Source organism: Culex quinquefasciatus, chromosome 3, assembly GCF_015732765.1.
Source record: "Culex quinquefasciatus strain JHB chromosome 3, VPISU_Cqui_1.0_pri_paternal, whole genome shotgun sequence".
Classification (NCBI taxonomy): Eukaryota; Metazoa; Arthropoda; class Insecta; order Diptera; family Culicidae; genus Culex; species Culex quinquefasciatus.
The window spans coordinates 115,999,874-116,026,731 of NC_051863.1; the positions used below are offsets into that span (position 1 = coordinate 115,999,874).

General features: G+C 36.1%; 1 protein-coding gene across 2 annotated transcripts in view; it reads left to right on the plus strand.

Annotated features, from left to right (window-relative positions):
- LOC6040029 (mucin-5AC) overlaps positions 1-26,858 on the plus strand; it is a 355,515-nt gene that overhangs the window by 304,705 nt on the left and 23,952 nt on the right. For both annotated transcript variants that reach the window (XM_038264629.1, XM_038264628.1), the window contains exon 4: positions 15,151-15,392. In XM_038264629.1, coding sequence (XP_038120557.1) covers positions 15,151-15,392 — 242 coding nt within the window. The remainder of the gene's footprint in view (positions 1-15,150; positions 15,393-26,858) is intronic.

Here is a 26,858-nt window from a genome sequence, read left to right on the forward strand (position 1 = left end):
ATGTTGCTAGGCGAGTTGACCCCGAACTACCTCAATTTTGTTTGTACTGGAGTTTTTTTTTATCCAAGTTGTGATATATTGATGTATGCAAGTGGTAACATAACCTACTTTTTTGACACCCTCAGCAAACGTCATACCGTCGCTGAGTTACGAAGGCCATTTTGTACAGCTCACAATGCCTCAACTTTGGCCTTAACAGATCTCCAAAATTCGGTTTCAATCCTGAGATATTCAATAAAAACCGAAAAAAACTCCGTTAACAATTCTCTGCGAAATCGACCGATTTCGACTTATTTTTTTGTATTTTTTAATTTTACAAAAAATCTGTGTCCTTTCAAGGTATTTTTTTTTTTATTGAATTGGTGTCGTCAGCATTGATGAGGACTATTCAACAAAAATGGTAAATGAAAAAAAATGGTGATTTTGAAATTACTTTTTGTCGCAAATATTCAATTTTCCTAAATCTGTTTTTTTTAAATATTTGATTTATTTGAAGCCATGTTTGAATTTTTAAAAAGTGATTTTTGTTAAAAATGAAATCTTGTACTTAAAAAATTTTGTCCTCATTTTATTATGTAAAATCTAATTTCCAATCTAAAAGTACTCTACATTTTTATGAAGTGCACCGTTTTCAAAATATAGCAATTCAAAGTTAAATTTTGTCCAAAATGTCCGGTTATTTTGATTTTTAAAAAAAGATTCTATTAATTTCTTCTAAGAAACATTTAAGATTGGGCCACTGGTTGCTGAGATACAGAGATAAAAGTAATCTTATTTTCAATCTTAAAATATGAAACATTCGTAAAATGTTGCGATCATTTCGAAAACAATATTTTGAAATTTCAACCATTCAATATTACGCCCTCGAAAAATGAACTTATTAATTTGACCTCGTAGACCCACCTTCACGTATACATATCGACTCAGAATCATGTTCTGAGCAAATGTCTGTGTGGATGTGTGTAGGTGTGTGGACAAAAAAATTCTCACTCGATTATCTCCGGACTGGATGATTGACCGGACTGGATTTTGACCGTATTAGTCTCATTCGATCCGTCTTGGGGTCCCAAAGGTCTCTATTTAAAATCAGCAAGTTTAGTAAAGTACTTCAAAAATTATGCTGAAAAACAATGTTGGCGTATGTCCGGAAGATTGTAAAAAGGGTGGTTTTTGTAAGAAAAGCTATCATGTTATACATTTTCAGAAAGGTATTAAAAAGACCTTTCTAATGAGCCCAAAACATTAAAGATCTGACAGCCCTATCAAAAGTTATTAGCACTTAAGTGTTATTTATACACTTTTTGGAGGCCGGATCTCAGCTATTTTGATAGAAATAATGTTTGAATCTTCCATGCGAACTATCGTTGATTAGGTTTTTCTATCAGACCTTGCCGATGAGCCAGAAATATTGAAGGTCTGCGAACCCTATCAAAATAAATGAGTAATAAAGTTGATTTGTTAAACATGTAAAGGGGGAATGTTGCTATTTTTACTGAATGTATTGACTTTATGAATGTGAGGAAGGCACCCACCAGAAAGTGGATTAAGTAACGTTTTGATTATAACAACAGGAAATTATGATTTAAAATAACAAGAACAGCAGAGTATAGTTTGCTTAACAAATCATTTCTGTTTCAGGGATATCCGGACATTTTTTCAGGGGTTTATAAAGATGGATGGAACTTTCCGGATAAATATCCGAATAGTGCTACTTTTACGAATATTACGATTAAATACACGCTTGAAAACCATTTCTGATAAAAAAAAAGTTGACAAGACAACATTTTTTCGATGGATAAACTATGATTCCCTTGGAAGAGCTGTCAAGTAGGACCTATTCTGTCAAGAAGGACCGCGAGGTTAATTTTTCAAAATTGATTTAAAAATCAATTTTAAACACTTTGTGGTCGTTCAAAAGGTCATGTACTCAGAAAATAAGCTTTATCGCTATAAATAATAATGTCAGCAATCTAAGCTTTATTTTAGGACCCAATTGAATGTTTGAAATATCCATACAGAACAAATTTCACGATTGATCCACCGTGCGTCTCCACAAAAACCAATGAGCAAAAGACTAAAATATCCTTTCACCATCCTTCCTCCACCTTCCAACTCCAACATCGAACAACGCATTTTACGTGTGATGTTTGCGTACATTTTTGCGTCAACACGAGAGAAAAGAGGGAAAACACCACCAACACAAAAGTGCGTTCAAACACAAACAAATCCCAAGTCTCCCCCCGACAGACTATCCCAAACCCGACCTCGAGAAAAAGGATATCGTTTTTTGCGTCGTCGTCGTCGTCGTCTGCCACACTAAAACCAGCCTATAAAGGAGAGCGTACCCGCACAAATACACACAAGCAAAAGCCGACAGACGCAATCGACCGGGGTCGGGGGTCGTCCCGGACCTCACCCTCGGACGTCTGGGTTGCCACCGTCGTCGTCGTCGCAGGGGCTTTGTGTTGACTCGTTTCCTGGCTCACCTCAAACCCTCTTGCCAACTGAAGTGAGAGCAAGGAGACGAGAGAGGATGCAAACACACAACTCAGTGCGTAGACTCGGGTCGGCTTTTCCGTAACTTGGGGTAGAATAACGGGGGCTGTTTGAAATTATTTTTAAAGAAAAGATTGGAAAAATTATCAATATTTTTATCTGTACCAGATTTGAAACACACTTGTAGAAATTTTTAAAACAAAATTGTACAAAATTTGTTATTCTGGACCTTTTATTTTTATGCAATTCTTTTGCTATTGCGCTGTAAAAAAAGTTAATTTTTTATCAAAATGCAGCATTTTAAGACTGTTTTATTAAGAGCAGCAAACACTGCCGCTAAATTGCCTGTTCCATAATTGTGAGATGATTTTGGACCTCCTACAGATCGGGGTTCAAATTCCGGCTCATACTGACCATGGTAGAGAAGTGTTCAAAGTACTTCAAAAAAAAGTTTTCATAAAAGTCAACTATAATTAAGAAATGTTGATGAAAAGCGTTATTTTAATATTCTCAAAGAGTCATGATTTTCTCAATGAACGTGATTTTGAATCGGAAAATGGAATGCATTTTCGGATTGTTTTACACTAAAAGCAGGTGAAATAAGTTTGTAAATTACAATATTACGCGTTTTTGAATTATAATTTTAAAACATCTTTAAATTGTAGGCATTTCCAGTAAAACAAAATTCATATAAAATGTAAAAAAAAGATTTGTGCTTCGAATTGACTTTAAGTTGCAATATGAATCGATATAAACAAAACTAGTTTTAACTTATTTCAGGCAAAATTGTGACTATTTAACAATTTTACCTGAAATTTATATGTATTGTATTAAAAAGTTTTTAAGCTTAGTAAACTAAATATAAAAATTGATTTTTTTTTAATAGAATCTATATCAGCAACCTTAGCGATGGTACAATTGGCGTAAAAATAAAATTTGAACACCGTAGGCAACTTTTTTTAAGCCCCATTGATTTTTTTTTTAAGAATAGTGTATGGACCTTGTGGTGCCTACCACAGTATATGTTTTAAAAATAAAAATCTTGAGAAAACCCTTGACAGTTGGAAAATATTCCAAAAACAAATTGAAATCCTATCAATGTCACCCTGGTTTACGGTAGTTTATACAGTCAAAACATTTATAACAAATTTTATTTCAAGGCTTAACTGCTAAAATTATGAAAAAAAAAAAAACGATTTCAAATGGCACATTTAACCTCAATATTCAAAAAATATATGAGTTGAAGTATGTAAGTAATAATGCAGAAAAAACATATAATCAAAAATTAACTTAATCTACCTATGTGGTCATGATTTCCTCACTCTTTATCAACAATGGCTTATATGGAGGGTTTGGGCACATATTTCATATTTTTTCTTAGTACCGGAAAAAAAATTACATAAATATAAATAAATATCACTTAAGTGGTCATAACTTGAGACATGGTTGCCAGATCTTCAATGTTTTGGACTCGTTGGAAAGGTCCAACGAACAATGGGTCGAATGATAGATCCAAACATAGTTTTCACACATTTAAATGAGATCCGGATATATGTATACTTGAAGGTGGGTCTTCGAGCTTTTAATAAAAAGTTCATTTTTTGAGCAGTGATGCTTGCATGGAAATGCAATTTGAATATGTTTATTTTAAGTCAAACTAACTTCCTATGTGAACACACCGTGCTCTTCCCAAGGATGAACACAATTTCAAATGTATTTGTGCTGCGAAAGCTACTGGCACTTGTTCTTTTTTTTTGACAAAGTGACGCAAATGCATAGAAAATCTCAGAAGAGATACGTCACATCGCAGTGTGGGTGTGTGTGCCTGCATGTTTACTGTAAAAATGATCGAAATACCTCGGGCAGCACACACCCACCCTCCCATTTCTTTTTTGCATCCGATGGGTTTTCCAAGAGAGGATGAAAATGCAAAGTTTTAAGTGAAAAGGAAGTTCATGGAAAAATAAAAGAGGAAGGAGGTATCTCAGTTGGTGTACTTTATAGCTAGGATAAATTTGATAGCAAACTCCACAAACACACACACACATTCACACTCGGTAGACATGCAGATCTGCCCCGGAGAGTCCATCCCAGACAGTTGGAGGTGTGGTGACTGGGGAAAACATTTTCGGCAAAGAGAAAGGGAGCAAACGCCACACCACCTTCCCAATTTGCAGACTGACAAAACTCTCCCCCGAGGCCTCCTGTGAGTTGGGCTAGGTTTGATGCACGTAAAAGGATGCAAGCCGGGAGGGAGGTGGGACTTTTTCGCAACAAAAAAAGGACGATCTCGTGCAGACGGTGGAAGGAGGTACCGTCTGGGGAAATTTAATGAAGGAATTTCATTGTGTTTTATTGAGTGAGTGGTGTGTCTGTGTATGTGTGCTTTTTGTGTGTATGTGTTTGTCAGAGATGGGCCATTTAACGTTTAGCAGCTCGACAGTGTTTGGAGGCTGGAAGAAAATTCAATTTACTTTAGTCTCACAAAGTACACTGCTCTCTTTCTCTTTTAGTGCTGCTAAGTAATGCTCATTTGAGTGTCGGGCTGGAGAATGTGAACCATGAAAGTTGATTAGAAAAACGGAGGCTGGAGAGATCAATTTCCGGTGTAAGAGTTTATCCAAAGAGAAAAAATATCGCATTCAATAGATTTTCGAGGTTGATAGTGGTAAACGTGATTGCCTCTCACCCCAGTCGACCTGGGTTCGGTCCCAGTCGGCCCCGGTGGCATTTTTCCATTCGAGATTTGTTAGACGAGAGGCAGTTAAACAAATAAAAAAGACACTTTTCTTTTGTGAATTTTTTGGCTGTCAATTTTTGCTCGAGGACCCCTTAGGTCCCATTTCCAGGTGATAATTTTATCATAGTCGTGTTTCGGAGTCAATTTTACAATGGAAACCAGCATAAAAATTGTTATTTTCATCCATTTTAACCTTTTAAAACGTTAAAGTTAATCATTGTCTCAGATGTCCCCTAAAAGCTCCAGGTCACAATTTTCAACCAACCTTAAACCTTAAAACCCTTGAGAAGAAAAGTTCAAAATCAGAAAAACATTGACTTGCAAAAAAATACAAAAATGACTTGAAGTATCAACTTTGGGGTCCCAGAAGTACGTGCACTTTGATTTTTTTTTTAATATTTAAACAGGGCCGAATAGTTTTTATTCAATGGTTCGCGAACTTGCAGACAATCCAGAAATTGCAGGAAATTGCAAAAACCCACCTAAAAATATTGGCTTCAAAACCACCATCAGCTTGTAGGTAACAATTTTCTGAACAATTTTGCTTTTTAACAATTTTTTTTTGCTTCAGTGCCAAGATAAAAATGACGAATTTTCAAAATTCCCTATAAAAACTTATTTTTTTTTCACTTACACCACTGGTTCAAATACTGCCAGCATTTATATGTTTTCTAACCTTTTGCATTGTTTTATTTACAAGCAAAATCTATAGTCGCTTTAAGTGTAACAAAGTCATTTTTTTTCAACATATTGACGAAAATTGCTTTTTATGCAAAACATTGAACATATATTTTAACATAAATAATACTTTTTCATTAAAAAGCAATTTTCATAAAACTTTTGAAAAAAAAGATTTTGTTGTAGTAAAACCAGTTAGTTTAAAATACATTTCCTCGTCATGGCCAATCAATGAAAACTCCTTGTAAATTGCTGTTATAAAATAATGCAAAAGGTTTGGAAACATAAAAAAAAAAAACATAAAAAATGAGTTTTTATAGGAAGTTTTGAAAATTTGCCATTTTTATTTTACTAAATGGCACTGAAGCAACAAAAACTAATTGTTAAAAAGCAAAATTGTTCAGAAAGTTGTTACCAACCAGTTGATGGTATTGGTTTAGGTGTAAATATTTTTTTAGATGGATTTTTGAGAGAAATTCTTGAAAATTTCAAGCAAAATAAATCATTTGTCCTACTTTAACGTGCTGCCAATTTAAAATTATGGCTCCCTGGATCAATATGAATACAGAACATTATTGGTAGGACTTCGAACTATGATTCAAAGTGAAATACGGGTCAATTTGAATGCATTTTCAAGGTTTTAGAACAAAATATTATATTTTTATGAAAACAGACCATTTTTCAAAAAAAAATCATTTTTCAGTTAATCGCTAATCGCGAGCTCTCAACATTTTTTGGGAATTTTTCGAATGAAAACATTGTTCCGCCACAAAAATAGGGGAAATATGCACATTTTAAGCCTAATAAGCGGTCGTGTTTGAATGATGCTGGATAATCTGGATTGTTCCTTGAAATTCACTAAAACCAAGTACACCAACGAGTAGAGCAACTTTCTGTAAACATGTCTGTTTAGTTTCACTTTTATTAAAAGTTATGCTATTCCTTTTACAAGCATTTAAAAAAAATATTTCAAAAATGCATTCTAATCAGTCGAGTGCATTGGGCCACGCCCATTTTTCTATTCTCAGCTTAGTTCTTTTTTTCTTCCAGCGCTCTTTTGCGTCTGCTTAGTGCTGCCAAAATTGATGAAATTTTAAGCGAACACTAACGAAAAGTAGCATTTATAGCGAAAGTTTCCTGGCAGCACTTGCTCACTCCAACAGGCGCTGCACCAGCATGTTGGTGGTGTTGGTGGCCACCCTTTGTTCTTTATTTGCCTTCGCTTCTCGCTCGGTTTTCTTTAGCCTTCGATTGGAATGGGTAGTCAAAATTGAAACGTCAAAAGACTTAGCGCGTTTGTTTTTTTGATGGTGCTTGCCAATTATTTACATTTTTCGGGATTATTTTTCAAGTGAGTGACTAAGTTATGGTCAAAAGAACATGTTGCCGGTAGTTGGAAGCAATTTTATATCTTAAGCGCTTTGAAATCGTTAGCGCAAGTGAAAAGATATTGATGGCGACTTTTGTTAAGCAGTTAACCCCTGATCTTGCGTGTGGATGTGTGTGCCACCAAAATGATGAGAAATGGTCTCGCAAAATAGAAATTATGATAAAAGTGCATTAAATTTGATCTTTTTGGCCAGTAAATAGCATGAATTTGCGTGCTACTCGAGGCGGTGCTGGCGCTGGTAAGTTTATAGCCTAAATAGTAGTTGTGGAGCTTTAATCGAGCATCAAACTCTCCATATGACGAAGATAGGTGTTTGATTAGAAAGGGTATATTTCCCCTAATTTACTGTGGAAATTTTGAGCAAAATCGGTTAAGGGTAACGGATCGCTTTTGTTGTTGAAGTTGGTGAAAAATAAATCTTTCCATAATCATAAATAACTCAGGGTCAGGGTTAACTCGCATCAAGTTGCGGACTTCGACAAAGTTGTTTGTAATAAAATTTTACGCCAGCATTTTGCGAAATTAGGAATTTTTTTAACACTTTGTTCGTGGTTCTCATTTTCATGAACGTTTGTTCACGATTTTTGGAACTCTTTTTTCTCCGTATTAACAAAAAGCGACCCTTATCCCTTCGCCCATCGCTCAAAATTGGCACTGTTACTCATTTTTCCTTAAGAATCAAGCCGGAGGGTATCTTTTGCGATTTTCCCAGTTTTTCATTGTGTTCTTGTCACCTTTTGAGCTAAACAAATTCTTTACAGAATCCAGATCGAAGATTCGGTTCTTTGAAATCATGACATTTAAAATATTGTCATAAACACATACTACACTAAACGTCATTCCCCAAATTCGCTTATCATTTGCTCCGAGACATTGTAAACAAAGGTGTTTTGAGTGAGGTGATAATGATCTATTTTGGTGTTCAATATTTCTTTCTTTCGGTTCTCACTCTCATCCCTGAAATTCAAGGCACGTGTTGGATTGTTTGTTCGTGTGACATTTGCTCAAATACGACCTAGACGGAACTTAGTTGGTTTAATGAGTTTTTGGTTGTTTTTAATCTTAATTGAGAAAAGTCATAATAAGAATCTTGTTTTAATTATGAAATTTGCATTAACAATTTTTTGATTCAGATTTTTTTTTTCGAATGTTCCAACTACCTCCGATTGCCAATCTAACACTCTCGCATCGACGCCGGCCACCAAGCAAAACGGAAATCGTCGCGTCGCCGTCGTCGTCATCGGCACGAGCACGACCTAAATATTGATTTTTCTGATTTTCTCTTCTGCACGCTCGGCCACCCCATCCCCCATGGCACTGTCTGGAAACCACCCACCACCACCCCCCCCTTTTTGTTGGCTGTCTGCGGCTGCCGTTACGTCAGTCTGACAGCGAGCGAGACTAGCTAACAACCTGCGCCCAAAAAACCACCACCGCCACAGTCTGATCGTCATCATCATCATCACCATCAGCAGCAGCAGCAACGATTTTGACGTCCTTCGTTTTTAGTGGGATTTGGGAGCACACATACAGAGACCGCGCACGGCACACCACCCAAAATTGGGCTGCACAAACACAAATACGAGCAAAAATGTTCGAGACTTGGTCGAGAGGAAGAAAAAAAACAACACTTGCAAATGGAATGAAATTTGGCTAGAAGTTTACTGATGATGACGATGACGACGAGGGGTGCTTCCAATGATGATGCCATGAGCGGCGCAATATATATTCAAATTGCCCTCCCTCCGCCCAGAGGGAATCTATACTATCTATCGTACACGTGGCCCGGTGAAGCGAAACTGTGTCGACGATCCTAATCGGTGTCCTTAATCCGTATTATACTTTGAGAACCATTGAATTAGAATTTTTGACTCCATAAATTACGCAAGTAAAAAGTAAGTAAAATAATAATAAAACAACTTTCGAATTCAATTCCAACAAGCCATTGAACAAACGATTGAATACTAACTAAGATAGAACAAATCACTCTAGGTTGAATTGGCACAACTGTCTATGATGAGCAAACAATCCAAAACGTGCCGTCAAATTCGAGGGGATTTTTGGAATTCAAAAAAAATTATGTTCTCAAACCGATAATTGTCTCCTCATTAAAAACACCTTTATTTACATCGTCTCGGAATGAATGGTAAGAAAATTAGGTGAATGACGCCTACCAAACACGAGAAGTAAACAGAAGCAATTTTGAATGTCACGACTAGAGTAAACAACCACATTCAAAGAGATCATCAACATTTTATATGACTGGTTCGTTGCAATTGATATAACTGTATTATTATTTTTTCAAAATTTCTGGAAATGGTTTATTATTAGTCAACTCAAACGAAATCCAACAAAAAAATCGACCCCTCTTGGATTTGCGTAAAACTTTGTACCAAAAGATAATTTTGGTCCATTTTTTGATGTTTTGTGACGGAGGGGCAGCCCTTTTATTTTGCAACATTCGATAAAAGAATTGTTTTCAATAATTTGCAGCCTGAAATGGGAATGATTTGCAAATTTATTTTATATCGAATAAGAATTACGCAGAACAAGTAATAAAATCTTTGCAATTTGTTTTTACACAACTGTTAAAAATTATGAGAAAGGGATGGGAAATTTAATGTACTTTTTGCTATCTCGCCGCTATGAAATTGTTTGGATCCACACTGATGTAGCTTTAAATTTCAACACAGTTAAAAAATTGTGTTTATATGAAAGGTGTAATTTTGGAAGTTTTAATATTAACTCTTTTTTATTGATGTAACTTTACCTTATTTCAGTCTGAAAAGTGACATTTAGTGCGTCCAATCTAGGGATTTTTTCAAAAACGCAACATTTTTGCAATCTTTAAAAATCAATTTGTAGGTTTTGTTGACGTCAACGCGTAAAAAGGGGTTTCTCGGTACAGAAAAAATGGTGATATTCATCAGGAAATGGTGACAGATTTTGTGTCAAAAAAGTGTAATGCTACACCAAAAATAGATGAAAATTTATTAGTTTCTGATAAATTTTCACCAGGTTCACATTTTTATACATTTTTAAAGTAAGGCCGTTGCCAATATTTTTTGAAGTTTATGGGGGGGGGGGGCAAAAAAATATATATAAAAATTGAAATTACAAGCCTAGGTTTCAACATTTGGATGAAAAAGTGTTTTAAAATGTATTTTACAGGCGTACAGTTGCTTTCCCATCATTAGTTTTGAAAATATCGAGGTATTGATGGAATTTTTTTTTCGCCAAAAAAAAAACTTTTCGTGGTACATTGGTATTTCATGAAAATTTAAAATGTTTACAAAGGAGTTCAAACATGCTGAATATGATTATAAACGTGGGAAAATGCATTTTAACTGGTTTTCAGATGATTAAACTTAAATTTTCATTAACATTTTGAAGTTTTTAGAAAAAAATATTTTTTTGCCCCCTGATTATTCAGGCCAACTTTGAAGGGGGGTGGGGGGCGACAGTGCGTGGCCGAATGGTTACGCTGTCCGCTTTGTAAGCGGATGATTCTGGGTTCGATTCCCATCTGCTGCAACCTTCCATCGGATGAGGAAGTAAAATGTCGGTCCCGGCCTTGGTTGTTAGGCCGCTAAGTCATTCCAGGTGTAGGAGTTGTCTCCATGCCATAAGTACAAACAACACACCAAACCAAGCCTACTCCGGTGGAATCGCTGGCGGCGGTTGGACTCGCAATCCAAAGGTCGTCAGTTCAAACACTGGGGTGGAAGGTTCCTTGGAGTAAAAAGAGGTTTGGGTGCTCTCCCCATTCAAGCCTTCGGACTCCTAGGTTCGAGCAGAAACTTGCAATAGAGACCACAAAAGACCCGGGGGTCGTTAATGTGGATGGTTTGATTTTTTTGGGGGGCGACATAAACTTTGAAAAATATTTGTAACTGCCTAATATTATTCAAAAAGAGGCAATATTGAACCAACCATAATTTCAACCATTTTTTTTTCAACCTAACCTTTTCTGGATAGTCTACACTTCAATCTTAACAAGGACGTCAGTTTTTAGATAGCTTAAAATAATTCAAAACATATTTTTCCGTTTCCCTAGTCACCTAACACCAGAAAAGAGGTAAAGTTGCACATTTTCAGAGGTAAAATAACACTTTGTTTGGACATAAATGATATACTCCGTCTCGGATGTAATACACAAAAAAGTTGAATTTCGGAAGGTTGAAAATTTGGAAGGTTGAATACTACATCTTTTTTGAGTAAATTTACCTTTAAAAAATGTTTAAAAATGAAAACCTTCTGTAAGTTAACCAGACACTGATGGAAATTCAGCAGATATTAATGTAATTTTACACATTTTTACTTATAATGTGCCACCTGAGGAATATTACCATCATTTTCTTCCTATGGAGCAATTCCCTGCCAAACAGGGAATCGGTTGTACCGGACCCTCTCCGATTTCAATGAAACTTTTGAAATTTTTGTATATATGGATATCACTCGATAATGACATTTGAGAAGGGCGTAAGGGTTTTCAATATTTTTGTAAGTTGGAATTTAAATATTGCTGTACCTCCAAGCTGTTTCATCGTATCAAAAATGTGATCAAAGACAAACTTGCATAAAATTTGCCGGGCTTTTCGAAAAAAATACAGGGAAACAAAAATACGCGCCACTTTTAGTAATTATTTTGATTTTTAAGTTTAAAAGCAAAATTTGAAGGTGTGCCAACGATTTTTTTTCGTTCAATTTTTTGTGAAAATAGCCTAAGATGTTACAAAAAGACACATGAAAAATGCAGGATGGAGCAACTCACCTAAAAAAATACAAAAATCATTTACTGAAACTGTTTTTTAAAGTGCTCTTAACTGCAATTTTTTCAAATCCCGGACACGGGAATTGATTCTCTAGACAATTTTACATAAAAGTATCCGTATTGACCACTGTACCAAGTCCAATCCTTGTGAAGTTATTGCGCTTTTTAAAATAAAAATGCTGAAAAAATGGTTTTTTATGGTTTTTGACAATTTCTATACGACAGACTTGATTTTTCAGTCTTGAATTTTTTACCGGAAAGCTCGTCGAACTTCCTATAAGTTTGTCTTTGACACTTTTCAATTGGAAGTGTTGGCATACAAATATAAGCTAATTACATTGCTTATAACTGAAATGGTGGATGGTAGTAACCTGGATTACTATCAATTTTCCATAAGATTGTCTTTGACCACTTTTCAAAATAACTCGTTTTTTATGATTTTTACCTAATTTACTAATTAGGTTAAATGATAAAAACGAGTTATTTTGAAAAGTGGTCAAATACAATCTTATGGGAAATTGGACGAGCTTTCCGCTTATAGAAATATTCAAAACTATCAATAATTTTTTTCAACATTTTTATTTTCAAAACCGCTGTAACTTCACTGCAAATAATCCGAAGGTAAAATCGCAAGCAAAAGCATGCACATTAGCTTCGTTAAAAAAGACACTTAATATTACACGCTGCATGTACAATTTTTGTAAACACAAAAAAAAGTTGAAACCGACGGGACTCAAACCCAGCACCTTCAGTAAGGACTGGCGCCTTAGCCCGCTCGGCCATCAGACCGATGTATAATAAAAAAGATAAACGTATATATGAGCTTGACATTTCGGTCAAGTAGGTTTCCCATACTGATGGGCTACATTTTTCAGGGTGTAATATTACACAGAATTTCATAAAATAATGCAGAATTTATTTTACACCCAAGCCTTTTCCACGCAGCTGGATTACTACTTTATTTGCTGTGTTCACAAGGATTAGACTAAGGACAGTGATCATTATGGAGAGTTTTATGCCAAATTGTCTGGAGAATCGATTTCCGTATTCGGGTTTTGAAAATGTTGACGTTTATTGCACTTTAAAAAAACATTTTTGTAATTTTTTAGGTGAGTTGCTCCATCCTGCATTTTTCGTAAATCTTTTTGTGAAATTTAGACTATTTTCACAACAAAATTGAACGGAAAAAATGTGGTCTCCCCCCCCATACTTAGTCAGAACTTGGCGCTGCTGAAAGCGATGCATCTTTTTAGATCTGTATCCGTACCAGTTCCCCCATGTGTCTCGATTCGCGCCAGCTGAAGGTAACAAGAGTTTTTCCGTGTCGACTCTATAGAGGTTTCTACGTGCGCATGTATTGCGTGTACATACACGAAAAAGATTGAGGTTAAATTTTGTCCGGCTAGCAAAATCATATGGTGCGCTAGTGTGCGTATGCGAAACTTCATAAAGCTCTATTGATTTTCGTTCAAGATTCGCCAATTTGATGATTGAAGCTCGCTATCCAACGTGAACTCGGCATTTCTTTTTTGCGCCCCAAACCCGTTGACCCTTCCCAAAATCGCCACCCACACGTCTTCCACGTGACCGCGCGTGGGAGTGATCGCCGATTCGAAATTCGAAACATCTCTCTGTCTAGCGGGGAAACAGCGCGTGCAGGGGGTGGGCTGGTTGGAATCTACACGCTCGCAAGTGACGAAAGGCTGTCTAACTCGAGTCTGGTCCGCGGCAATTAATGACCGTGCGGGTGACTATGACGGACGGCGGCCTGTGAGTGGGTGGCTGTCGGATGTCTGCGGACGGCGTGTTTCGATTTCAAATCGCTCGTAGGACCACGTGGAGATGCCAGGTGGGGGGGTGGGATGGAGTTGGGTGTAGCACACATGCCACCAGCCGCAGTCGGAGTGATGTCTGATGCCATAATTATCAATCCAGCGTAATGTTATTCATGATGTGAAGAGAGTTACTCATGCTGGCTGGTGTTTTGCGCGCTGTTTTTTTTCGGGCTGAACATTCCGTCTATCGCAGCTGACCACCAGGGGGGTATTCAGGAGGGTCAAAACTGACGCTACTAAGTTTACGTTACTGAGATGTCCCAGCGTTTCTTTGGATGTGGATCGTAAACTTGTGAAACCCCGGATAACTAAGAACTGGTTAAAATATTGCAACCCTGTCCAAAAGTCTTGCTATTCCCTCCGTGTCTGTGTGAGTGTGCACCACGTGCGTGTGTTGGAGCATGTGCTCCCCCTAATGCTTCACTTTGTCTGCGTGGTGTTTATCTTTTTTCTTCTTTATAAATTAACGTACTCATGCACTGCTCCGTCTGGCGGCGGCGGCCCTCGCCCGATAAGATAAGCATTAATCTGTCTGGTCTGGGCCCCGCACTGGCTTGGCAGACTTGGCAGGCAGGCAGGGTTGTTGCAAATTGAATGTTCAAGTGCACATGTAATTGTTTTACATCGTACATGATGTGGGCGCACCAGCTTGCTTTTTTCGGGGAACTCGGCCTCAAGGCAGGATATTCGTGCAAAAAGCCGATCTCGGATGACTTCCAAGGCACGAACAGAGTCTCGCAAAGGCCTGTTAGATCGGCATGCCATGTTTCGTGCAAGATCTTGCGGCGATGAAAAGAGTTGGGCAATTAGTTCAGCAGGTCTACGGCCCAGGCCCGTATCTAGATGGGGTTGGAACATGCGCGCGGAGGTGTGAAAACTTTTGATGGCGATAGGCGCCATGAATTTCGGAGATATCTTATCGCAGTCCCGCGGACCTCGTGTCTGGGCTTGTGATGAGCCCCACACGAGAAGGTCGGTTGTTTGTAAAGATAGCGAGATGATTACTCGGATCATAAATACGGACTCAATTTAATTCGGGAAATCCCATCCGAAAACTGAGCAGGAATGCTAGCAGCGGCTATAAATTGAATGTCGTAAAGATATGACCTATTTACGTTAGTAGATTGGTGGTAAATGTGTTGGGCAATTAACAAACCTAAGATCTATCAGTATTTTTCTCTGTATCCAAAACCGGACTTGATATTAACAATATTCCCTCCCTCCCTCCCTTTTCCAGGATACGTGTACTTCCTGCTCTCGTTCTCGCTGATCGGCATCGTCGTGCTCGGGCTGTTCGGTGCGTACCGGTGTCTTCGCGTGGCCACCGTCCTTGGCCGCGGCACCGGCACCCAGACGTCCGAGGCACTGGCCACCCTGCCCATCCAGTTCATCACCAGCGACGACCTTGCCGCAGCAGTCGCAGCAGCAGCAGCAGCAGGAGCATCCATAAACGCCGACTCGAACCATCTGCCTGTACCCGTAAGTCACTTCGGGGCTGATCTCCTAATTTGAAGAATTGCAACAAATGAAATCTTTCAATCAAATATCGGTACGACTCTTGTGTAACATCCCATTGTCGAGCTCTTCAAAAGTCGAGCTTTTGACGAACTTTTGTGCTTGTTCATCTCGAGTAGAGAGGAAGCTTTGCTTGGTCTTTTGTTTGCAACAAAGAGCAAACCGTCTAGCGCCTCCTCTGTTGGCCTCTTGGAGAGTTGGCCAGACGCCGGGGACCGCCAGATCAAAGGTTTTTCGATGCTTTTGTGATAATATTGACGTAGATCCAGCGGGTCGGCGCACAGTTCGACGGAACCGTCCAAGCAGGCGGGATCATTGACCGGCAGTTAAAAGTTGAGAAGTTTGTTATGAGGTCAAAGTTGACGTTCTCTGTAGAACAGGACGATAAGAGAAGATTTGAAGATTTGAAGATTTGAAGATTTGAAGATTTGAAGATTTGAAGATTTGAAGATTTGAAGATTTGAAGATTTGAAGATTTGAAGATTTGAAGATTTGAAGATTTGAAGATTTGAAGATTTGAAGATTTGAAGATTTGAAGATTTGAAGATTTGATTTGATGATTTGAAGATTTGAAGATTTGAAGATTTGAAGATTTGAAGATTTGAAGATTTGAAGATTTGAAGATTTGAAGATTTGAAGATTTGAAGATTTGAAGATTTGAAGATTTGAAGATTTGAAGATTTGAAGATTTGAAGATTTGAAGATTTGATGATTTGATGATTTGAAGATTTGAAGATTTGAAGATTTGAAGATTTGAAGATTTGAAGATTTGAAGATTTGAAGATTTGAAGATTTGAAGATTTGAAGATTTGAAGATTTGAAGATTTGAAGATTTGAAGATTTAAAGATTTGATGATTTGAAGATTTGAAGATTTGAAGATTTAAAGATTTGAAGATTTAAAGATTTGATGATTTGAAGATTTGAAGATTTAAAGATTTGAAGATTTGAAGATTTGAAGATTTGAAGATTTGAAGATTTGATGATTTGAAGATTTGAAGATTTAAAGATTTGAAGATTTGAAGATTTGAAGATTTGAAGATATAAAGATTTGAAGAATTGAAGATTTAAAGATTTGAAGATTTGAAGATTTGAAGATATAAAGATTTGAAGATTTGAAGATATAAAGATTTGAAGAATTGAAGATTTAAAGATTTGAAGATTTGAAGATTTGAAGATATAAAGATTTGAAGATTTGAAGATTTAAAGATTTGAAGATTTAAAGATTTGAAGATATAAAGATTTGAAGATTTGAAGATTTAAAGATTTGAAGATTTGAAGATTTGAAGATTTGAAGATTTGAAGATTTGAAGATTTGAAGATTTGAAGATTTGAAGATTTAAAGATTTGAAGATTTGATGATTTGAAGATTTGAAGATTTAAAGATTTGAAGATTTGAAGATTTGAAGATTTGAAGATTTGAAGATTTGAAGATTTGAAGATTTAAAGATTTGAAGATATAAAGATTTGAAGATTTGAAGATTTGAAGATTTGAAGATTTGAAGATTTGAAGATTTGAAGATTTGAGGATTTGAAGATTTGAAGATTTGAAGATTTGAAGATTTGAAGATTTGAAGATTTGAAGATTTGAAGATTTGACTTCGAATTACTGAAGAATAAATCCAAGATTGTTACAATAACATATCCTCCCCAGTTCAATGAACCTCTCTTGTTCCGATTGTATCCACTGAGGCCCCCTAAATCATCTCGATGGCATCCCGGAATGGACGCCATAAAACCACACAAAAACAAACATGTACTCATTTTGAAAACTTAAGTCCTTATTTAAACTGGCAATATTTTGACATGGCCTGGAACTTCAAATAAATTGCTTTATGGCCGTGGTGCAATTTATTCCGGTGTTTTGCTGCAACAGAACGCAATGCAGCTCCTCCCGGGGAAAAGATCCTGGCTGTGACAGGCAAGAACAATTTCGTGCTCATCCCGCGGGATGGTTTTATAATTTGAAACGATCGTGTTTGGCTGCAAGGAAATTTTTATTTCGTCGAGACTGTCAGCGCGCGCAAATTTATGGAAATCGTTTCGTCGTCCACAAACGTCACAAATGGCGCAACTGGACGCGACGGTATAGTGCCATCTAGTGGTCAAAAAACGAAGTGTTTCTTTTATGGCCACACTATTTGCAAATTTTTTAATTTTGTCATTATTGTAAAAACTGCTAAAACTAAAAAGTCTCCAAAAATTATTTTAAGAACATTGTGGAATTAACAAAAAAAAACATATCAAAAATCAAAAATCATAAAAAAATTAACTTGAGTCAAGACAGAATCAGGACACCGACAATTATTTGGTCGCCGAAGACGTACACCCACCTTCAAAACGGAGCAGCTCTGATTTCGAGCTCAACAGACGGACGTTGGGTGATAGAGTGGGAAATATTAATTATAGGTTGAATTTTAACACCTGTCCATTTTTACGGTGGCGCGACCCAATGTGAGCGAGGGGTTGAAAATTTTGACGGTGTCCGAAAACGAGAATTTCTCTCTTTGTTTATTTAAGTGTTCAAAAAATTGAAACATTTAACATTAAATATTAAACATTGAACATTGAACATTTAACATGATTATAATTCATAACTAGAATAATTTTGTAAATGTTTATTGGATTATCCAGAGAAATTGATAAAGTTTAGCGGATTGGAGTCTTTCTTAATAGTCTGATTATTTTCTAAATTATAATTAAGGATCTGACATTACTCCACTCAAAAAAGGGACCGCTGCACTCTAGAAAGTAGCCAGCAATTTCTTTTCACCGAATACCATCTCGTCCTCACTCTTATAATCGTCATATTTTACCCAGTCAGCACGTCGTCACAGTCGTTCGACAGCAGTGTGACCTTCTAGTGCCAGCTCCCCCCTCCCCCCCCCCCACACACACACACACACGTGCACGTGCCACCGCCCTGACGTTTCGTTGCACTCGCGCTGGAATGACAGTCGACAGTCTGCACCGTCAGCAACGTTGGCATTGTGTTCGGCAGCAGCCCATTTGGCTTATTTTTATTTATAAAAATCCATAACAATAAGTTTGCTACAATTTAAAGCGATGCAGCTGCACTTGCATACTAATTAAGAAATTGTGTTCGTGTGTGTGTGTGTCGTAGCCGTCTCGTGCACTCAATTTGCGTTTCAATTGCTGCTGCTGCTTAAAATACTCACACGCACTTTGGGTGGACCCCTCGCGAAAGGTGTTGTTGTCACCACGCCAGCCTACCCCTCAAGCTGTCATTGTGCGCGCGCGCGCAAACAGGAAGCCCGCTTCTTGTTGGACCCCTGGTCGTCGAAGTGGGGCGAAATGACAAAAAGAGGGCGAGTAGAGTGAAAACAGAGGCGTCGTCGACACCCCGCCCTAAGGTGGCACACAGCAGCTTGGCTTAAAAGGCGAACGCGACACACTCGCGCACCCGTGTCTGGCTCTGCATTGAGAGGTGTCAAATTTCCGATCAACTGCTGAACTGTTCACTGTTCGCATAAATGTCCCATGTGCATTTTCAAAGCTTTTGAGTTGAAAATGTGCTCTTTCAGAAAAACCAAAAATATACAGCTTGTTCTTGAAATCTGGAGGAAATCCAGTATTTTCGCGAAAACTGAATGCGTGGCCATGCTGTTTTTGCATTTAAGACATTTGTGCGAACATGGGCAGCAATTAGTAGCCCGTGATAGTAAAAGTGTCTTATTTTCGACTCTGACCTTTAAATTCAAATCCGAAATAAGTTTCTCACATGAGCAGTTCTGTAGGATTTCGGTCATTCGATTTTTTTTTGTATTTTTTAATCCGACTGAAACTTTTTTGGTGCCTTCGGTATGCCTAAATAAGCCATTTTGCATCATTAGTTTGTTCATAAAATTTTCCATACAAATTTGGCAGCTGTCCATACAAAAATGATGCATGAAAATTCAAAAATCTGTATCTTTTGAAGGAATTTTTTGATCGATTTGGTGTCTTCGGCAAAGTTGTAGGTATGGATAGAGACTACACTGAAATAAAATGATACACTGTAAAAAAAATTGGTGATTTTTTTAATTAACTTTTTATCACTGAAACTTGATTTGCAAAAAAACACTATTTTTAATTTTTTTTATTTTTTGATATGTTTTAGATGACATAAAATGCCAACTTTTCAGAAATTTCCAGGTTGTGCAAAAAATCTTTGACCGAGTTATGATTTTTTTAATCAATACTGTTTTTTTTCAAAAAATCGAAATATTTGTCGCAAAAAAATTTCAACTTCATTTTTCGATGTAAAATCAAATTTGCAATCAAAAAGTACTTAAGTGAAATTTTGATAAAGTGCACCGTTTTGAAGTTGTAGCCATTTTTAGGTAAATTTTTTGAAAATAGTCGCAGTTTTTTTGCAAATCAAGTTTTAGTGATAAAAAGTTAAATAAAAAATCATCAATTTTTTTACAGTATATCATTTTTTTCAGTGTAGTCTGTATCCATACCTACAACTTTGCCGAAGACACCAAATCGATCAAAAAATTCCTTCAAAAGATACAGATTTTTGAATTTTGCTGCCAAATTTGTATGGAAAATTTTATAGGCAAACTAATGATGCAAAATGGCTTCTTTAGGCATACCAAAGGCACCAAAAAAGTTTCAGTCGGATTAAAAAATACAAAAACTAAAATTGAAGAAAAAAGACCGATTTCGTAGAGAACTGCTCACATATAAAAACCGAACTATGCGGGAAGTACACCATTAACTTCCGAGTGCTGCATAAAATCAATCTTTTTTCAGTAAAATCACTGTATCTTGCCAATAGTTCATTTTAGTTTGAGGTCTACATTGATTATTATGTAAAATTGTCCGGGGAACACGATGGTGATAAAATAAAACAAATAAAAATATAAGGAATTGGTCAAAACTGTATTTTAATACTTGAAAAGTTAAAATGATATAGTGGGCATTTAAGGGTTAAAATTTAATTTTTATCGAATTCATTGGACAATTTTCTATAATTTGCAACCTGTAGAAAGTCTTTTGCTTAAGTATTTGCAATGTTATGTTTAAAAGAGAAAAAAGTTTTTAGGAAAATTGTCAAAAAAGAGGGCGGTGCCAAAAATAGAGGGATGGTCTAATCAGCACCAAACTTAGGATTTCTGTTAACTATCGATACATGAACGTTTCCTCCAAGTTTGGTCCAAATCGGTGAAGGTCGAGTCCAAAAGTGTACTCAGTTGACCTGGAATGACCCATATTTAAAATAAGAAACTTATGAAAAAGTCTTCAATTAGGTGAAATCATGTTCAATGATTCAATCTTTAAATATTATTCAGGTAAAATTTAATTTCAAAGATTGTTAACTTTACACCTTTCAAGTTAGGTGCCGAGTAATCTGCGAATTGAACTGACAACAGTACGCAGATGTTTACAAAATGAGAAATTGTCTTGGGAACCCTAAAATGGTTTGAACCATTATTTTTTTTTCTTTTTCTTTGATACGGAAAAAAGATCGAAAATTTTAATATTTGTAAAAGATTTCTAATCGATTTGGTATGTCTTCAGCAATGTTGTAGGCAATGAAGAGGACAAATGATAAAAAATAGCAACATTTAAAAAAGTTTAGCATTTTTTAAAATTAATTAGAACGTTTTAAATATTTCACACTCATCGAAAGAGGCAAACAAACAGGGATTTTTTTTTTCGAAAAAAATCAAAACAATTATGGAGTTAGAAGTCGAGAAATCAGTTGCAAGCAATCAAAAGTACGTTTGCCTGCGTTAATGACAATATTTAGCATGTTTGGGCTCATTTTAAAATATTTGAAATCTTCGTGAAACTCATTTTTTTCCCCGAAAAAAAATGTCGCCTCTCCTCAAAATTGGTCCGAAGTTCATGGGACAACAAAAATTCTTCACACAAAACATTAAAATTTCAATGAAAATAGAATCAACTGGAAACAATCCTCAATGCATTTTTCTTCTATATGTTTGGGCTTGTTTAGTAAAAGTTAGAATTTTAACGAAACTCTGAGGCATTTTTAGTGTCATTTTTTCTCAATACTTATATATTTTGGAAACTAATGAATTCAAAATAACTTGACAGGTGTGAAATGCATTTTAAACAATCTGACAAGAGTGACTGGTTGCCGGAAATTGCAACAGGAAAATACACAAACAATAACTGGTTTACTAGATTCTCCAAATAGTGTCAAAAAATCGAAATAAATGTGTGGGCCAAATCTAAGTTACAGGATAGTGTTCAATAACTACCTCAACTACCTACCTCGATGAGCCATCAATAGACGCCTGCTGAAAATGCGGGTTTATTCCCTACCTGTTTTGTTTTTTTTTACATTTTTGATATTTTATTGCTAAATTTGTATTAGGATGTGAACTCACGGGATGTTTCATTTAAAAAGAAAATATCAGGGAAATACAGCAAAAAATAAATAAAAATAATCCGCCACGTCCAGACAATTTCTTACCTATCTCATCAGTCTGACAGTTCGACTTGCTCAACCCCCAACTGGGAGGCTACGTGACACGTCCAAAAATATGCAGCTGCATTCATTTTCAATTTTCAACTCCATATGGGACTGGCTGCACCTTCAGCCAAAAAATCGTCTCCCGCAACAACAACAGCAAACAAAAATAAAAGCTGAGCAGCGCCAGTGTCATGCAGCCAAACCGCTGTCATCGTCTGTCTCGCTATTGTCTGCAATAGATTTTCGACAAATCAGTATGTTTCGAAGCATTTTTTTCTTCTTCTTTTTTGCTGCTGGCACCACAAAAGACGTCCTTTTTGGACAGCCCTCTTCTTCCACCCCACACCTGTGACAATTACACTTCCAGAACACCCTACTTACCACCCACCGATGTTAAGCACACAACAACAACACAGCCACACGCGCCATGTTTATTGACTTTGGCTGTCTGGTCTGTCTGAGTTTAAATTTGCGCTTTGTCAGCGGTCGGGCGCGAAAAAAAAAAACAACAAACCCGCTCAAATCGAGACGCCCCGATAAAAAAAGCCCCGACGTAAACGCGAAAACATCGCGGCTGAAAACTGGACTGAATGACAGACAGGACGCGAGAGCGGGCCGGACAAACGGACGCGAAATAAATCACCCAAACGTCGATCATCGCCCGGGAGAGGAGACTTGGGGACGATGCAGCCAAGTGCAGCGAAATGCAGCTTGTTTTGACGAACGGAGCTGTGTATCGAATTGCAACTCATTTTTCGTGATGAATTGTGCCTCAAGAGAAGGAAGATCGTTATTGGCGATAAGCAAGAAAGAATCGAACCAAAATACACTTCAAATCAAAGTTAAATTTAAATTTCCTTTGCAATTCATTTCAACTTATTAGTCAAAGCTAATTATTGAAGATTTGAAAAAAATGTATTATAAAATAAAAAGATTTGAAGATTTGTACATTATGTTCGAAAAAAATAATAATTTGAAGTATATTTAAAACTTTGAAGTTTTCATGATTTGAAGATTTGAAGATATGAAGATTTGGAGATATGAAGATTTGAAGATTTCAAGATTTCAAAATTTGAAGATTTCAAGATTTCAAGATTTCAAGATTTCAAGATTTCAAGATTTCAAGATTTCAAGATTTCAAGATTTCAAGATTTCAAGATTTGAAGATTTGAAGATTTGAAGATTTGAAGATTTGAAGATTTGAAGATTTGAAGATTTGAAGATTTGAAGATTTGAAGATTTGAAGATTTGAAGATTTGAAGATTTGAAGATTTGAAGATTTGAAGATTTGAAGATTTGAAGATTTGAAGAATTGAAGATTTGAAAATTTGATAAATATGCAGATATGCAGATTTGAAGGGAGGGCACGGTTGATTCCAAAAATCGAAGGGTAGGCGTGGAGTTTAAATGTTAAAGTTTCTTGTATATACTGAATTTTACTAATTTGCATGTTTATGCAAAAATAATTAACGATATGATTTGATTTAATTTTATTATAATTATCTGGAATAAATGGTGGTTACAAAAGATAATTAAACTTCAAACTATGTAGAATGTTTATTAAGGAAATTATTGTATGTTTTTAAGGTTGAAGACTCAAATTGAATTCCGTCTAATTTGCAAATCGTCCCAATTTTAACAAATTATTACAAACTTTTTGATAGAAACATGCTGTGACACTTCCCATAAGCTATTTATTTCTTGATATTGATTGAAAATGCACTTACGGAAAAAATAAATAAAAAGTAAGATTTGAAAAAAAAATGTAAATAAAAAGCTATTTGCGGCTATGTACATTGAAAATTCAACAAAATTCCAAAGATTTTTTAATCAATCCAAAAATGCTAAAAATTATTCTAAACGTAGGAGAATTTATTTTATTTGATTGCACTTAAAGTTCCTTTAAACATTTGAACTTTAAAAGTTTTTTTTTTGCCCCCTCAAGAACAGATCAAAATTTATGAATATTCAAATACGAGGAATTGAAATGATGAAATGCGAAATTTATGAGAAATTGATGAAATTTAAGAATACTTAAATTTCAAGAAATTTTAGAAATTCAAATAATTTGGTAAAAATCGAGCAATTCATTTTTTTAGTAACATTAAAGAAATTAGTTAAACAATAATAAATAAAGAAACCCACAAAATTTAAATGGTTGAAACAAGGAATTCAAACGTGCTTTATCATAATGACAAATTTTGGCTTGTAAGCAGTGGCACAGAACTTAAAAAACTAATAAATTGAAATTTAAATTCCAGGAATTGACGAAAATTAATAAATTTAAATATTTTAATAAAATACAAATGATACATAAAACTCAGTGAAATTCAAGAAATAAAAAAATCAACTTCGAAAATTTAATAAGACCGTTGCAAATATTTTTCAAAGATTATGTCGTTATTTATTTTCAGGCGTACTTTATCAAAAGGTCTAATTTTTGTTTGCTTGCGGTGACAGGAAACATTAGTAGCAAATAATTCAAAGATAACATATTTTCGGTAAAAAAAATAGACAATAAGATTCTAAAACTTATTACAAAAAATAGAAGCATAAAATAAATAAAAAATGAGGATTTGAATGAAATCCAAGAACTCAGGAAGCTACGCAGTAAAATTTGAAAAAAATATCTAGAAATGAAAAAAATGGTATGAAATTCAAATAACTCAATTAAGTTAAAGAAGTTTGAAGAAATTAAGAGATTAAAGAAAATAGAATTGAAAAAATCGTAGAAATTTTAGAAATTAAAAAAATCTTGAAATTTGTGATATTTAAATAATTCAACAAAATTTTAAATAAATCAACTTTTATTTTCTGAATGATTTTTTAAGCGTTTAGGATAATCGAGTATTGACTGTATGTGAATATGAAAACACTCACGTATACACAGCTAAAAAGTAGTAATCCAGCTGCATGTAAAAGGCCTGGGTGTAAAATAAATATTGCATTTTTTTTATGCAATTTTATGTGATTTTACACCCTGAAATATGTAGCCCATCAGTATGGGAAACCTACTTGATCGAAATTTCAAGCTCACGTATGCTTTTATCCTTACAGCTTTTCATCGGTCTGATGGCCGAGTGGGCTAAGGCGCCAGTCCTTACTGTTGGTGCTGGGTTTGAATACCGTCGGTTGCAACTTTTTTTTGTGTTTGCCAAAAATGTACATTCAGTGTGTAATATTAAGTGTTTATTTTGACGAAGGTGATGTGCATGCTTTTGCATGCGATTTTACCATCGGATTTTTTGCTGTGTACTTTTTCAATAACAAAAGGATGAAATGCAAAAAAAAATGTTTTGCTTTGCTTCAGCAAATTTTTATCAATGTTATGTATTATTTCAAGTAGTTATTTGATTGTAAAAGTTGCAAGATTCCTCAAATTTCTATAAATTACAACACGAAGAGTGTTATTAAAAATAGATCAAGTTTGTTTTTCAATCGAGAGAGCATTAAATTTTGTTTTTATCTGTTTTAATCTTCACGGTATCAAAAAAGTTTTATTTTAACAGAAAATATTTTCCAAAATACTTTTTAATACTGCTGTACTATTTCTAACAGGATCGGGAGAAATCCAGGAAAAACGGATTTTGGAAACTAAATTTGGGTTGCCAGCCTGATTATGCTTGGTAACTGGCGGATTTATGGAACATCGATTGATGGTCATAAATAAACCATTAAAAGTCTACTACATGCCTTACAAATTAGTTGAGATTGTTAAACAAACTTTGAACCAAATACAGCCCAACCCCCTGATCAGGCTACACCGTGTTGCGTTTGTAAAAACTTGGCACATGCACCGCGCGCGCGAAGGTCATCCTTTTCCATTGTGCTAATCGGTTTATAATTACCCAAACTTGCAACAACGAAAAAAAACGGGAGGCCTGCCATTACGACAAAACACTTTCGATACAGTGCTTAATGACTCGTAACTATGCACGCCTGGTGGTGTACTTACATACCGTTGGTGTTAATCGACAAGCGCTAAACAGCAAATCACGTCTAAATCTCAGACTTTGAAGGTTTGCTGTTTGCTGTTTTTTTTTTTTGCGATGAAGAAGCCACGTGCCTTGAAAATGTCCACGTGGCGGAGGTGGTGGAGAAGGTGCGCTACGTGCGCTAAGGTTAATTGGTGAGCAAATTTCATAAATTTGCCTGAAGGATTTTCTAGGTTGCGGAGCAGGTCGTTGACGAGAATTAGGCAAATCATTCGCAATTTGGGCGGGCAATCTGTCGAGTCTGATTTCATTAGCTTTTCCTGGGAAATGACTTTCACACCGACGTTTTCCGTAACGAAGCGATGCTGAAGGATGTTGATCGCTGGTAAATATCACAATTAAGCTGGCAATCAGGAGGGCTGAGGTACCTTTTAAGCGTCTTTAGAGATTTCCACGAAATGTTGTTTGGCAAAGGTGCTAACATTCTTCATGAAACTTCCACAAACCAACAACTTATTAAAGGTGTCTCGTGCTGGGGCTAATTAAATTGGACGTTTCATCGAAAGCTTGCCACGCTGATACTTGCAAGTAGTGAAATTCAATCTCCAGTGTGTTCCACCTTGCACCCAATCAACAACGCGCGTCATTCGTCCAGCTGGTGTTGGTCACCCTGCGGGTCACTTGCGGTGTGGTCTGTCACCTCAATCTTGCCAACAGCGCTGCAGTTGGGTGGTGCGTCGACAATAATAACACTGACATTTTTTCCTAGGAAATGTCGTCCGAGACAGTCGCTGACAAAAAAAAAATCGCTGATTGGCTCGTATTAAAAACGACAACAACCTCGAAAAAAAAGTGCGTGTTTTAATATCGTTTTCTGGTTCCAGCGAATCACCCCGAGCTGGCCACTTCTCGGAAGGCAAGGGCAATTTGAGTATCGATATCTGCAGCCTTTTTTGTTTTGCTTCACTTCTTCGGACCTCCACGCTTTATCACGAATCAATTCAGCAACAATTACGATCGAAAAATGACTACGACGACGGCGGCGG